This window comes from Pipra filicauda, unplaced genomic scaffold (genome assembly GCF_003945595.2).
Source record: "Pipra filicauda isolate LSUMZ 115617 unplaced genomic scaffold, ASM394559v2 scaffold125_size2111803_pilon, whole genome shotgun sequence".
NCBI lineage: Eukaryota > Metazoa > Chordata > Aves > Passeriformes > Pipridae > Pipra > Pipra filicauda.
In genome coordinates, this window is record NW_024103718.1 from 346059 (window position 1) to 362197 (window position 16139).

General features: G+C 37.2%; 1 protein-coding gene across 2 annotated transcripts in view; it reads right to left on the reverse strand.

Annotated features, from left to right (window-relative positions):
* Positions 1-16139, reverse strand: part of TMTC4 (transmembrane O-mannosyltransferase targeting cadherins 4) — a 58309-nt gene that overhangs the window by 5481 nt on the left and 36689 nt on the right. The window contains exons 12-17 of one of the 2 annotated variants that reach the window (XM_027730769.2): positions 9272-9351; positions 8991-9098; positions 8732-8873; positions 7909-8023; positions 7308-7420; positions 166-235 (exon numbers count right to left, since the gene is read on the reverse strand). In XM_027730769.2, the coding sequence (XP_027586570.1) occupies positions 166-235; positions 7308-7420; positions 7909-8023; positions 8732-8873; positions 8991-9098; positions 9272-9351 (628 nt within the window). Of the gene's footprint in view, positions 1-165; positions 236-1760; positions 3942-7307; positions 7421-7908; positions 8024-8731; positions 8874-8990; positions 9099-9271; positions 9352-16139 lie in introns of those variants that run through there. The other variant, XM_027730772.2, reaches the window with a different exon arrangement.

Here is a 16139-nt window from a genome sequence, read left to right on the forward strand (position 1 = left end):
TTTTCTGGATTAGTGCCCTGTTCTTCTGGCTGGCAGTTCTTCTAGAAAGTAAAATAGAAATCTGCCCAGCAGGAAGAAGGCTCGAAAGATTGCTTTTTCTTTTTAAACACAATGAATATGAAGCAAATAAACAATACAGCTGATAAGAGTTAGAAAGGCTCTTACCCAAATTACCGTGATAACTGGCAGCATTTGGATTGGCTTTAATTGCCTTGAGGAACAAAGCTTCAGATTCCTGAATAATTTAAAATAATAGTCAACAAGACAGTCTACTCTCATTGTATATAAAATAATGTCAAATTTACCCTTGATTGTAAGTAAAAACCCTCCGAAACTATATCATACAGATATGATACCATCATATAAATATTCTGAGCCTTCATGATCCTGTAGCTCAGGTGGCTACAGCCTCCTGAAAACAGTAATAATGCTACAAATAAGTGCCATGCTTTCATAGGCTGCTATTATTTTAGCAGAAAATTATTAGGCACTAGTAAAGTTTGCAAAACTGTTTACTTAAATTCTTTTTTTTATAGTTACTATATTTTCAAACATTACCTGCTGAAGTTTTCCCTTCTTATGCAATCAAGTTAAGGATAGTATAATTTGGGATCTGAGCAAACTGCTTTTAGACACATTTCCTTTAAAAATAATTTTAGTATTAAAAATACTGGCATTCCAGTAGATTCTTTTCAAGCAGATATTTCAGCATGGTTCCCAATGAAGAGTAGCTGAGTGCTTGTTACTTAAAAAATCCTTCAAATATGCTTCACATTTCTTCACCAGTTATCTTTTTCATATTCCCACTTACAGTGTGTACTCTTAAGACTCTTGATATCTGAGTACTTAGAAAACCTGAGCTCCCTCAGAAAGTATTCAGAAAATAATTTACCACTAAACTAATTCTCTAATTAAAACCATTTTATTTTCCCAAACTAGCTGCTAATATAGATACTTTTTTCCCAGAGCATATTTCCTGTAGAGGTTTAAAAAGTTACACTCCCCCAATCCAGATGGAGCATATTTACTCACTTACATGCAAGTTTAGATATTTGAGAGCAAATTTTACAAAGATTTCTATGCTGTGCTGAGCTTTAGGGAAAGTTGTTCATTCAGTTTCAACGCAAATGACCTGAAGATAAAATTACCTCAATGCCATAGGCTTCTGTCTGAATGCACATACTTGTTAGTCTGAGGCATGTGAGAACAATAACCTGGAGAAAAATTCTTTCCTTTGTGCTAAGCTTTTACTACTTAAAATAACACAGGCTCTACTGAAGAAGAAAACCTGTCACCCAGATTTTTGGTTCCACCATCTTCTCATGTGAAGCATGAAGTAAGTCTCTAGAGTTCCCCTTCAGGGAAAAAGATATTTCTGATGTCAAGATTGAGTCACTCAACTGTGAGTGACTTAAGAGCTTTCCCATATGTCCAAATTCAAACCTAGACAACATGGTCCTTTCAAAGCATTGCTGAGCACAGCTGAGCTGCCACTCTCAAGCCAAGAGAGACTTATGCAGAAAGTGCCTTCATCTTCTCAGGTCAAGGAAATTACAAACCACAGCATTCTCAGCGCTAGTCCAGTGGAGGGCTACAAAGATGATTAAGGGACTAGAGCATCTCTCTTATGAGGAAAGGCTGAGGGAGCTGGGCCTGTTCGGTCTGAAAAGAGATGACTGAGAGGGAACCTCATCAGTGTCTATAAGTATCTGAAGGGAGGGTGCCAAGAGGACGGAACCAGGCTCTTCCCAGTGGTGCCAAGCAATAGGACAAGAGGCAACAGGCAGAAACTGATATACAGCAAGTTCCACCTGAACATGAAGAAGAACTTCCTTCTGTGAGGATGACTGAGCACTGGAACAGGATGCCAGAGAGGCTGTGGCGTCTTCTTCCCTGGAGATATTCAACACCTGCCTGGACGCAATCCTGTGCAACCTGCTCCAGGTTAATGTGCTCTAGCAGGGGGGTTGGATGAGATGATCTCCAGAGGTCTTTTCAAAACCAACCATTCTGTGATCGATTCTGTTTCAGGAGAAGGAATACTTAGATAGGAGTTAACAAGGGAACCAGATGTCTGGAAATTTAGAGGGTATATAATTCCATAGTGCAAGTTTTAGCATTGCTTTCCTATGGCATAAGCAATTGCTCCAGCATTGTCATACCCAGACAGTTGCTGGTATGCACTGGTCTCTTTGAAACTCATATTATTTAGTGACTTCATTAATGTTCTGGATGATGGGACTGAATGCACTTTCAAAACTTTATAAATAGCACCTAAGAGGAGGGAGTGATAAATACACTGGAGGGGAGAGTTGCTATTTTGATGGACCTGGGCAGGACAGAGAAACGGACTGGCAGGAATCAGAGAATGGCTGAGGCTGGAATGGACCTTTGGTGGTCATCTGATCCAACCTCTCTGCTCCAGCGGAACCAGCTGCCGAGGACCATCTCTAGGCAGCATCCCCATTGATGGAGACTCCACAGCCTCTCTGGGTAACCTGTGCCTATGTTTGGTCACGGTAAAAAAGCACTTCCTGATGTTCAGAGGGAACATACTTTGTTTTCTTTGGGCCCATTGCTCTTTGTCCTGTCACAGAGCACCACTGAAAAGAGCCTGGCTCCATCTAGTTTTGTCCACCCTTCAAGTATGTACATTGAGATCCTCCCCCTGAGGCTTCTCTTCTCCACGCTCAACCTTCCCCCATAGGAAAGATGTTCCAGTGTCTTCATCATCTTTGTGGCCCTTTGCTGAACTCTCTGGGAGCTGGACACAGGACTTCAGGTGTAACCTCACCAGTGGAGAGGAAGGATCACCTCCTTCAGCCTGTTGGCAAAAGGCAGTACTCCTAAGACAACCCAGGATATCATTAGCCTTCTTTGAACATGAGCCAGCAGTGTGTCTTTGGGGCAAACTGTGTCTACCAGGATCCTCAGATGCTTTCCTGCCAAATCAGCCACTCCTCCCAGTTTGGTGTCATCAGCGAAGGTGCTGATGATGGTGCCCTCTGCCCCAGCATCCAAGTCATTAATGAAGATGTTGTACAGGATTGGACTGCTGAAATATCATAAAGTTCAGCAAGAAAATGCAAAGTTCCACATCTGGGATGGGATAATCCCATGCAAAAGTACAGCCTGAGAAACAACTGTCTAGGAAACAGCTCTGTAGAAATGGATCTGGTGGGCCTGGTAGACAGCAAAAAGAATAAAAGCCATCAGTGTACCCTCAAAAGATAACCAACCACATCTTGTGCTGTATCAAGTACAGCCAGCTGGTCCAGGGAAATAATCCTTCTCTGTTAGCACTTCTGAGACCACACCTGGAGTATGTGTTCAGGTTGGGGCTCTCCATTATAAGACTCCATTACTCCATTAAAGTATGTCCATAGACATACTTTAGTGAGTCTGGCTGAGAGCCACCAAGATGGTTAGGGTCTGGAGCACAAGACATACATCAAACAGCTGAAAGAACTGAAGCCTTCAGAAGAGAAGGTAAAGGGGAGACCTTAGTGCTGCCTACAACTACTTGATCAGATAATACAGAGAAGATGAAAACAGACTCTTCTCACATGTCTGTGAGATGGGATGAGACATAATGGATGCAAGTTGGTATATGAGAAATTCTAATTAGATAAAAGGATAAAAAAACAATTTATTTTTTTTACCATAAAGTTGGTCAAGCACTGAAAGATGCTGTCCAGAGAGGTTCTAGAATCTCTATCCATAAAGATATTCAAGATTCAACTGGAACTGGCCCTGGTTTGGGTCAGGGGTTGGACTGGATGACCTCTAAATGTCATTTCCAGGCAAAGTTATCCCATGATTTCCATGTTTCTCAGTCACTTGAGAAACATACCGAGAGTCAAAAATTTGACAAGTTGTGCAAGATAACCTCCTCTTTTCGTACAACTCTCCAATCCTAAAAATCAACAGTGGATTGGCACCTGAAAAAACGAGGTAATCGTAAGTCCCATGAAGTTATATTTTTTCCCACTGCAAATTTTAGTATTTTTGTCTAATAAGTAAATCTCTGATTTCTTCACTGGCCAAGTTAACAGCAATCAAAGTGAAAAATGTGCTGTCCAATTAATTCAGTCCTATGCCTAAAGTTGCCACCTACAGAAAAGAGAAGCACCTCATGTACAGACTCACATCCTTTCACTGCTGAAGCACAATGGGACAACATGTGCAGTGCCACTTCCAGAAAATTTAATGAAATAGATATTCAAGAGCTGGCTGCCATTACCATACATCTCCAACTACATGCTGAAAACATTTTTATCACCACTACTTTGCTCAGCAGTAGTAGCAGCATACTGGTTGATTAAAGGCTATTTAAGGTGCATCATATTCATATTACTGTAGATATATGGAGTAAATATACATTCAGTACACCAGTGATATTTCAAATTGCTGCATCTTGCCAAATCTTTAAGTGTTGCCAAGAAACTTTCAGGCTGCATATAGCAAAGGCTTGGGGTAACCACACTGTATTCCATCTGCTGCCAAGGCCACAAAATTGTAGTCTGGCTTTACTTCAAAATGCTGAATGTTTTCAATTTTTGCACTTTTTACAGAAAAAGCATAGATATATACATAACAAAAATACTGCATACACATTTTCAAAGAACTAAAGATAGCTTGGTTTTTCATCCAGTGAGATAAGAACAAGCATTTAAAGGAGAACTCTAAGTTGGTATAACAGATGATAATTAAAAAACCCAAACAAAACCATTGAAACAGCTCATCCTAAATGTGCTTTTCTTTCTGAAACAATAAACCATTCATCAGTAGATACAAACATAAATCAAAAAGGGTTGAGTTTTTGGTTGGTGATGTAGGAAAACTATCTTCTGCTGGAAAGAAACTGAAGGAGAATGTCGTGTGCTTACTGGAAGGAAATCTTTCACAACATAATAAAACCTTTTTGACTCAATGTCTTAAAATAAGAGATAACAAACAAAATTTCTCAGAACAAATCTTCCTTTACTGCAACAAAGCCAATATAACAACTTTTATTCAGACACATAACAAGTAACCTAATAAATGAAATGCCTGAGGTTATACAACACATCAGACACAGCAAGGCAGCACTCTGAAAATTACCTCCATCACCTTGACAGTCCACCCCCCCTCCCTCCCCTCCAAGCCCATTCAATAAAAATCTTTGAAGAGCCATCCACTTCTCTGTTTTTACATGGTGAGGGGGTGGACAAGAAATCTGAATTTTCTATGCTTTTTATTGTCATTTAGCATTCTCCCACTTATAAAAACTCTTATATCTCCTCTTTCTAGGCAATGCAAAAATACAGCTGCCGAGATCATAACCTTTGTGAGTCCACTTTCCAATTCCCTTAATTTGCTCTCCCTGTTTTAACACAAACCTACTACTCCATATTGAACTGTTAAAACACTCGCTGGCTCCCTGCTTCCTTCCCTGGGCTCTGCTATTCCTTTTACTTTATTCAGGATGCTGACTTGCAAGCTTAATTTTCCCCTACTTTTATTTCTGCTTTGTCTCCAACACATCCTCCTGCAGCATAATGACCTTTCAGAGCTGGCAATCAAACCCACTACCTCTTTTTTTATTTTTTAAATCCACTAAGACAGACTTATCTCTCCTGCACCTGGAGAAGTTTTCTAGCTTGTTTTCAACTTCTCTTTCAACTTATTTCATTATAAATGCTCTTTATCATGCCACATACTCTTCTTGATGAATGACTACACAATCCTCTATTCTTTCACAGTCATGACTCACCAAAATAATCCTAGCAATTACCTCCTCCATAATCTCATCCCTTATATATTCTAGATGTAATTTGTATCCTTCTGGAACTTTGCTAAATTAACCTAAAATATATATTTTATAATAGTCTCAGGTGGAGAGAGGAAAGAAATCCAGTGTACAGGAAAAAACCCCAGCCAGTCTAGAAAAACAGGGTGTTTAACAGCATCACTAATGCAAACAAAAGTAAGTGCTTGGCTTTTCACAGGCCCTGGCTTCACATGTGGACAGGTCAAGATTCCACAGCTGAACAATACTGATGAAATTTAAGTGTCCACAGTAACTGGTGGAAAAATGTATCTGTTTTGAGAATCATCAAATTAGATGATTAAAGTTGGAAAAGACCATTAAGATCATTAAGTCCAACTGTCAACCTAGCACCATCACAATGTTCACCACTAAACCATGTTCTCAAGTGCCATATCCACATGTTTTTTTGAACACCTCCAGAGGTGGTGACTCCGCTACTTCCCTGGGCAGTCTGTTCCAATGTTTTACAACCCTTTTTGTGAAAAAGTTTTCCTAATATCTAATCTAAACTTCCTCTGGTGCACCTTGAGGCCATTTCCTCTTGCCCTGTCAAGTTTCACATCACAAAATCTCACTTTGTATATAATTGAGGATGTTCCTTCAGTGCTGCTAGCATTATCAGTACCAAAAAGACATCAAACCCCCCAAAAGCCAAGGTTCGGTAAATGATGTTTTTCTGAGGAACACCAAAATTTTGATTATTAATTTGTCCCTATCACATATATAATATCATATCATATCATATCATATCATACTGACTACAGAGTCAATTAAAACAACTAAATATATTAACTGTGTATGATTTATTCTCTGTCAGGTCATGCAATTCCTTTGGGAAAATAAATAATTCTTATCAGTTTCATTACATTTCCTACTTGCAAATATAAGTAGCTAATGCTGAGATACCACTCACAGGTATCTCGCCATCCAACAGAAAATTCAATACATTGTTCAATGTATGGACTTTGTCTTGTAGTATTCTGGGGTTACCCAGATATCCCATCCTCAATTCGGGATTAACAGATTTGTGTAACTGTATTTTAGATAGCGTCTGAGGGAAAGAGGCTAGAACTCATATCAGGTAATGGTACATCTTGCTTCTTTTACATACCAAAAGGACCAGGACTAGTCTATCCCATCTAATTTGAATTCCTGAAATAAGGCCTCTAATTCAAAGCAGGCTCCCTCCCTTGGCAGTGAAGCAACACAAGACTCTAACTGCCCTCTAGTGTGCTTAAGAGCCTATTTCTCTCCACTGACCACTGACAGTAGTGTAGGGCAGCAACATTTGTAACCCAGGCATCTAAAATAAGGTGGGATAAACTTAGGCCAGAATCACACACCAGTACTGTGACAGAAATAGGCATTGAAACCTGGTTATTGAAGCAATAGCAATGGTCTCAAATGGTTTCTAAAAAAACCTTAGAATTTAAGTAAGAAAAAACCCAACCAAACCAATCGAAAACCCTACAGTCAAAAAGCTCTAGTTACCTACCTTATATTTTTGTGATTTCCCCAGTACATTTGCCAATGAAAACATAAGGGAATGATCATTAGGTATTAATTCCAGGGCCTCTCTTCCAACTGCTTCTGCTTGAGCTAGATTGCCTGGGAGACCAGGTAGGGGAAAAAGAGAAGGCATGTTTTAACACAGCCTTATTAGTTGTTTTTCATGCTGAAGCGTGCATATTTTACAAAAAGCTGATTGCATGAGTTTTTAAAGAAAGCCAGGTATCACACACACACAAATGTAAAATTCATCAGACTAAGACAATAGAAAGTCTTTATTTTATTTTCAACAGATAACACCTTCAGAAGAACAACAAAGAATAAAGATTAAAAAGTTCTGAAATTTGGTCTATAGTATAAACGTGCTGGCACAATGATGGTATTTCAAGTAAGGATCAGAAATTCAATTTATATGCTGGACTTCAAGTGATGCTTTAAAACCACTGAGCCAGAAGGTATTCTTCTATTATTAGAGAATGTCTGGGTAGCCAAAGAAGAGGTAGAGTTCCTTTAAGATATATACAGATAAAGCTTTAAGTTTTGCTAGACACTGAATTATTCATTAAAATATCAGAATAGGCTTTTACCTGTGTTATCAAGCAATATTATCATATTGTTCCAAGCCAAACTATGCTCTGGTTTCAGGACAGTAGCATTCCTCCATGCATTCAATGCATCTATGTGGCGATTCAAATCTGCATACTAAAATGAAAGAAAAACCCAGCAATTTTGCTATGATATGCTTTACTTTCCTATCATGCACCAAAAAAACTAAAGAGCTGTTAATGTCTCATTCCATTTTAGTAGGACTTGTTTTTATAGATAAAAATAGAAAAGTAAAAAGAATACTATGGTAGTATGGAAGATAAGAGTGATATATACTGATTTTCCTCTGCTTATGTCTGGGAACGAGGCTTGTCTTTAAATACGCATGTACCAATAGGATAGGGAGAAAAATCAGCATAAAATTTAGAAATCTACACAAGAGGATTAGTAAATATTTAATATAAATATTTCCAAAAATCAGATTTGAATTTTTCAGCATAGTTCTACTACCAAACAATATACTAATGAATGTGAAACAGTCTAATATTAGGAAATATATTCAAAAAAACCCCCAAAAACGGCACCAAAATCTGTATTTTTGTTTACACCTCTTTATATGAAAAAGTAGGACTACCAAAGCTGTATGGAAGGAAGCATACCAGGAAAGCAATAGGAAAAGCTACTAAAAGTGTGAAATCATCCTGTAATACAATACAAGCAAACTGGAATAACAGCTTTTAACAGTACAGCAGAATTATATAAATATATATATACATATACATATATATATATATATATATACACATACACACACAGAGATGCACAGATTCCAGTCATAGCTATCATTTATTCAAAAGCACTTACCAACCGCCCTAAATTGTAGTAACAGTCTGGATATTTTTTCCTGTGTTTAATTGCTGTCCAGTAGCTTTGCTCTGCCTCTTCAAATCTTCTTAAACTGTTCTGTACTATTCCTAGATTCATCCATGCAGCAGCAAAATCAGGTCTGAGCAAATTGGGAAAACACACCAAGAGAGAGGACAATTAAGCATTTGAAACACAGGATCCTATTGTATTATTTTGGCTCGGTGCAAAACACTGCTTAGCATTGTTCTAAACATACTGTATTTGTACAGCTAAGGACAGCAACTCCTCTGCTTCATGGAGCTCATTTCTTTCTTTCAGCATATTTCCAAGGTTGTTCATGGCATGTACGTATTTCGGATTCAACCTAAAATTTAAAATTTAAGAGATGATTATTATGTATGGGACATGTATTAATATATGCAAATTGCTAGCTCTGCAATGCTGCAGAACACAAAAATGAATACCTAAGCATTTTCTTCATGTTAAACATGAAAGTAGTTTTAGGACAGATCATTAAAGCAGTAAAATTCCTAATACCTTACAGCTTCTCTGTAGTATTTGATTGCAGCACTTTGATTTCCTTTGTCAGCCAGGTTTTTGCCAACATTGTAGTGCACCTGAAAACACAGATGGACATTCTACCAGATGCCATACAGTCAGATATTTTGTGGAGCCAAGTAGCTAAAAATTCCTTCTGCAAATAGAAATAGTCAGCACTTGCGTCGTTCAATGCTGGCTTTTGGTGCAAGTTGATACTTAAGACTGGGCAATGCATACAAGGAAGACAGTAAGACAAAATCTGAGGAATAAAGTAATAAATCAGCTTGCCTGTTACAGCCATTTAAGAAAGATTATTCACTTCCTGGTTTTATAAATGAGGTCATCACACTTCCTACAAGATACTTTGTATGGAGACCTCCTGCTCTTAATTTCATTTATTTGTCAGGTAAGTAAGAGAAGGTCTGACTCAAATCAAATCCATCATAGCAGAAGAAACAGAAATGTAAGTGTTGATTACACTTTGCTTTCATTATAGCATAAACTAGAAGAAACTCAACATTCACAGAAAAACTAAGTTCCATATTTCAAAAAGAAACAAAAAATAACAGACACAATAATTGTCTTAGGATAAAAATGTATCAAAGACCATTTCTGAAATTATGTGTACAGCACTATGTTGAAGACCTTGTCTGTTAAAAGACTGAAGGACTGATCTAGAGCTTTCAGGCTGCAAGGAAGAAGATCTGAACTTACAGCAAGGTCTAGATAGGAATAAATAAATTTCAGGACAAATCTGAGTTGGAAGACATCTCAAATCCTACTTCAAGACAAATCTTCTTAATTACCTGGTTGAAAAGCACTGTGAGTACTAATTCCTGAAAAGAGATTTCTCAGCAACTAGATCAGGACTCATTTAGATTGACTACCTTACTATTTGAAATCAAACTGTATATACTTCATTTAAAACAAACACACATTTCAATTTCTTCCACACTTTGAAAAATCTAATTTAAATCTTTTCAAAAATACTATGCAGGAATAACTTCAGACTGAAGTCCAAAAAGATAGGTTTGTAATGCATTTAGATAGTTCTAATTCACCTTCTACACTCAAAGAAAGGATTTTATCTGATGTGTCCATCAACTGAAAAATCTTAATAGCAGTTGGCACAGTATCTGGGACCTACTGATCCAGCACACACAATTATGTTTGAACCTAGTTGGTATGCTATTTAATTGTTGAATTTCATCTCTATATGATTGTGACTCTGCAGTAACATACCATCAACAAATAAAGTTAAGAACATTTTCCATGCTTTTTCGAATGGGCGAGAAAGTATTTTCACTGGTTTTACAGACAGCAAAGATGTTAAAAAGCTTACTAAGCATACACAGAGGCAGCTCCTCACACTGTAGGATATAAAATAGCACACAAATTCAACATCCCATAAAAGCAGTTCTAGCACAGCTTCCAAGAAAAAAAAATCCTGGTAAATTCATAAAAATATGACAAGGCCTATGGCAAAGAAGCAACAGAACGGTACATTTATATCAAGACATAACCAAACATAAAGATCAGTTGACGGTGTGAAACAACCCAAAAAGATGGAATAGCATTTTCCCAGGAGTCATTAAAGTAAAATGAAGTACCCTGAAAGATGTTTCTTAGGACTGAATTCTATTTGTATATCTCTCCCACAAATTTTTCAGAACACTATAACATTCTTAGCAAACTGGATTGCTCTGATTATCTATGCTGAAGTTTACATATTCAAACTTTATCCAGATAAAAGATACATTGTGGCAAAACAGAAGAAATAATTAAGGATTTAACTGAATAATGCGTATTAGCCCATAAAGTACCTGACTTTGCACTTCAATATCAGCAAACAAAATTACATTTAACTTGATTCACTTTCTTTCTTTAAAAAGCTTTATAAAAGTTAATTTTTTTAAACACATTTTGCAAAAGTCATAAGCATTACCGAAGAAAGAAATTTGACTGAAAACCAGGGACAAAGCAGATGAGAAAAATCTTGGTATACACCAACCCCTGAGAGTCTTTCACATGTAAACTGTCTCATGTTAGGAAACAGCATTTCACTTTCTGATTCTATTTTTCTCTTTTTTTTTTTAAACACGACATGTCTTAATACCCATTTTTATCTCAAAAGTAGTAGCAGCAAGAATATTTTTCTCATGTAAAAAGAATTGTGCAGTCTGCAGAAACATGAGAGATATCGATTCTCTTAAGTCAAAACATCAAATGAAATATTAAGTGCATAAGTATGTTTGTGAACTGAACTAAAAAGACTATTAAAACTGATACCACAACTATTTAAATAAACTACTAGCATTTTCAATGGTGTATTTCTTTTGTCCTCAGCTTCTGTGTGAAAGGAAATGATGTTTCTATACAATACCCCTGAAAATGAAGAGCTCCTTGTTGTATATAAATTTTCTAATTTCCCTTCAAGAGAAATGGTAGCTTTAGTTCCTCTTAAAGAAGGGAAGAGAAGAAAAACTAAACCAAACACAAAAAAAGCTCCCCAGCCTACCATAAATATCCAATAACAAAACCAGTTCTACAATGGATTATAAATATGCAGTAACATGCTGCTCTTATGAACAGAGCCAGCAAAGGGTTTCCAGGCACACACAGTCATTTGAGAGGTGCATGTGACTTCTGCCATACAGCTGTGTCTCTCACTTCACTGGCCATGACAGAGAGATGCTGAGATCAGCCTTTAGCTCCCCCAAACCAGGCCTGCAATAACTACCTGCCGTCTGCTAAGCACAAGACTGTAACTCTCCTTGACTTCTCCTATGACCTCTCCCTGCACAACAAGGGGACACAAGTGCTTTGTGGGAAGCCCTTGGGGTGGGAAGAATTTGGTCTTCAAAAATGAGGGGCCAGTGAGGTTTTTAAATTTCATCTCTAGAGGTGTGGTTCTTCTGCCTTTGACAGATATTGTGCATGCCAGCCTGGAAGGGAGGATTTGCCTTTCCTGGTTAAAAATTTAAGAGCAGGCATAGCAATTCATTATTAAATGATTAAATATTAACTGGAAATGACGTATTACATTATACCCAGATGCTTCTTTATCAATCTTAAACAGACAATTACTTTACAGTAATAGCTCTAAAAGGAGCATTTCTCAGGGATGCATAACAACAGTATTCTCTGAAATCAGGCCAATCAGGTAAAAGTACCCTAGGGTAGAACCTACTTGATCTCAACAGACAGGTGTTGTTTAAGTTAACATAACCACAGCACCATAGCCCAGCCAAAGAATTGGCTCTCTGTATTTGTCTGTTTGCAATACCTCAATCAGCCTAAGAAGCCAGTACAAAAAAGAAAAACCACTCTATATTATTATATGTTAGATAAACATAGTACTTGAACACTTATTTAAATGCTTAAATGTGTACACACATTTAAATGAGGAGGAGAGAGAAAAATTATATTTTCCTGTACAAAAATAAAATTACTGTCAAACTGATTTTTTTGTTTTGTTTTTATTCAAAGCAGCTTAGGAGGAAATCAAAATGTAAAATCATCTTCTGGGAGGTACATGCCCTCAGCTGGAGCACTGCTATTATCACCAGTTTTATTCTCTCAACCTAGGTGCTTGTAATCACCTTTTCAGCAAATATGAACATTTGTTGAGGATGGAAACAAAGCACAGATGTCAAAATTTCTCCAGAAACATGCAAATGCTTCTGTTCAATGCCAGCTTCTGCCATCACTCTTCTCTTTCTTCTACTACTGAAATTGTATTTTCCAAATAATAATAAAGCTTTTTGATATTGACATCTTGTTTGTGCAGCTAATGTTGTCTAAAGGTTCTTCTGCATGACTGTGCTTGTATACACAAAAATTGATATCTAAAATGGTGGCAAAACACTGCAAATAGCCCCTATAAACACAACCCACAGCACTTAAGTTAAATTCCTCAAAAGAGGAATGTTTTGATATATAGCATTGAAAAAAAAAATCTCAATATCCAAAGGAAATGCCCTCTAGATCAGCTTCCTTAAGGAACAAAGATCAGATCCTTAGACAGCACTAAATCTTGTTCTGTAACAAAGAGGTTTTACAAGACGTTTTAAGAAAGTATAGAAAGCAATCTCACAAATGCTTACTGCACTATTTCAGTATTAGTATAGCCAGTCTCTTGTAAAAACTTGTATCTCTAGTAATTGCCATTTGCACAAAGCATCAAGTGCAAAGTTACTTACCCTAGTATTTCAAGGCAGATGGTTAATAACCTTCTGTTGGGAGTATTGTAATTTTTTTGCTTATTATTGCTGAAAAGTTGCTACTGAAATGGCTTTCCAAAAATTATGTTTATTATTTTCTATCTTTTAAAGAAAAGCCAGTAGCAAGGAGAATGTAGATGTTACATACAAAATAACAACAATTTACAATCATTTACATTCAGTTATCTCAAATCTAGGAAAAGAAAAATGGTGGCTATATGTTCTAGTTATCAGGACTTCTTTTATCCTGAGGGGAAAGAAACACACAGATCTAGGATGCAGTCCTGGCTTATGTCAGTCATTTAGTCCAAGGTGATGAACCACATGCTAAAAGGAACAGTTTCTTCTCCCCAGTTATAAAGCGAGCCTGACTGACTCACTCAGATGTAGATGTCCAAAGCTAAGGAGATAAAATCCAAGCCAGTAGTCTGATGTGGTGAAACAGTACTTATGCTTTTATCACAGTTTGTAACTAGATATTTCAGTGCTTCAACAAAGCACTCCAGGATGAACTCACAACATAACGACATCAAATGAAAAGATGCCAAATTGGTTCCAGTGAGCCTTTTATGTCTGTAGTGCTGAAATACCCTATATTTATAAACTGCCTGTAACATATAATCAAATATCAGGAGAAAACAGCCTCTCTAACTGTTCACAAAATTTGCTTTAGCAAAAACAATACAGACCTGGTTCTAACTCACACCAGTGTGCATCATCACTGAGTTCCAGGAATTAAATCAATCTATACAGTATGAAAAAACATGAAAGGAAGAAGTGGAATCAATATACAGGCCCCTTCTGTTCAGCTAAGGAAAACAGTACCAAATGTTTCAGTTAAATGACCTTTGAAACCAACCTAAGTGCAGGGCTATGCAAGTTCAAATGTGTGATGTGCTCCTGGACATGTTTAGCCAAGATCAGTAACATACTTCTTTCTCTCTCTCTTAAAAAACCACAAGCAAGCAACCAATCTATACATTATATCTATATTTAAATATCTTAATTAAGTAACATTTTAAAAAAAATTTAAAATATTCAAAACATTAAAAAATCTGTATTGTGTCAAAATCTTTGTGATTTCATTATAGTACCTGATTATTTCCTATATTTTTTTAAATCACTGGGCAACATTTATGAAAGTTGATCCTAAATTTCATCTCTTGAGCCAAGTGCATCATCACTCAAAGTAGCAGATTCACTCACTACTATGCCAGACAATCTCATTTAATGCTGTTTCCTCATGTCTATCTAAAGATATGTTTAATGAAGATGAGTCTTGAAATTAGAGAAGGCAGTGCTGTTATTACTTGTTATTTAGAATTAGGGTAAGTTTGCTCTATGCTTCTCACACAGACAATTTGGAATTGAAAAGAGCTGTACCACAAAACACGAACAGCTTTTGTTGCTAGTTAGAAGTTGAGATTTTGAAACCCTGCTACATAATAGAAGTAAAGCATGACCACATTACACATATTAAATATGTTCCAAGAACAACAAGAAAAAGCTATTACATATGTTCCATTCTTTGGTCTTCACCAGCCTCCCACTGAAATAAATGGGTCACTGAAAGAAAGTCCTGTGGAGTAATTTTTAAAGGAAGCCTGCAATTTCAAAGACAACAACAGAAGATGAGAACAGAACCTAGTTCCAATTTTTACATTTACCGTTGTCAAAATTGAATAAATACAGCTGAGTCCATAAAGAAAACAAGAGATTAGCTTTCACACATGTACTCTCTAATATTCTTTCCTCGGAAAGTTCCCTAGTACTGTGATTTCAAAGTTACTCCTTCAGCAAAATTGGAATGTGAGCCTACAAACACATCACCACGCTTACCATTTGCACGAACTGTCACCAGCAGAAATACAGCTCAGGCATGTCTACAGAGCCCACTGTTGACAAACACAAGCTCATTTTCCCCGTACATTCATTGGCTTTAAACCAGCTGCATTAGTTCAGTAGCTTGCACACAGCTTATCGACTCAAGCACAGTACTGTGGGAGCACAGCTACACAGCTTCCCAGCCAGACATGGCTTGAGTCCAAGGAGCTTGGAGCACAGGCAAAGAGTACAGATCTGTCTAAAGCACTCTTACCATGGCAGATGGATGGAGTTATACACAAAGAAAACAGATTGCATTTGCTCCATTTATAGTATGTGCTTGTCATCCAGAAGACAAGATATACTGAGGTCATCATTAAAAAGAAGATGGTTGCCTACCACTGCCACACAATAAAATACAATAGCTCTTTTCCTATGTATTAAAATCTGAAAGACACCACCATGTTGTAAATATTGGCCATAAATGTTTTTTACAGCTCACTGTTGCATATTTGTATTCCAGGAAATGCTACATTTATCATTCTGTTTGCAAAGTTGAGCATTCACAGGTTCCTTTTTAAAGTCTGTGTCTTGATCTGTATTGTCTAGATACCAGTTTAGATTACAGAAATCTAATCTTTTAACATCAATGTATTTTTATTGACAAGCTGCACATTCCCATTCCCAGGCTCTTCAAAGAGAGCGTCTGCTAAAATTCAGACAGCATCAGGGCTGTGGTATGCTCCAGCAGATCACACTCTTGGCTGCCAAAGGACTGCTGTGGAGGTCACCTCTGTTGGCAGGTTGGATTCAGTCTC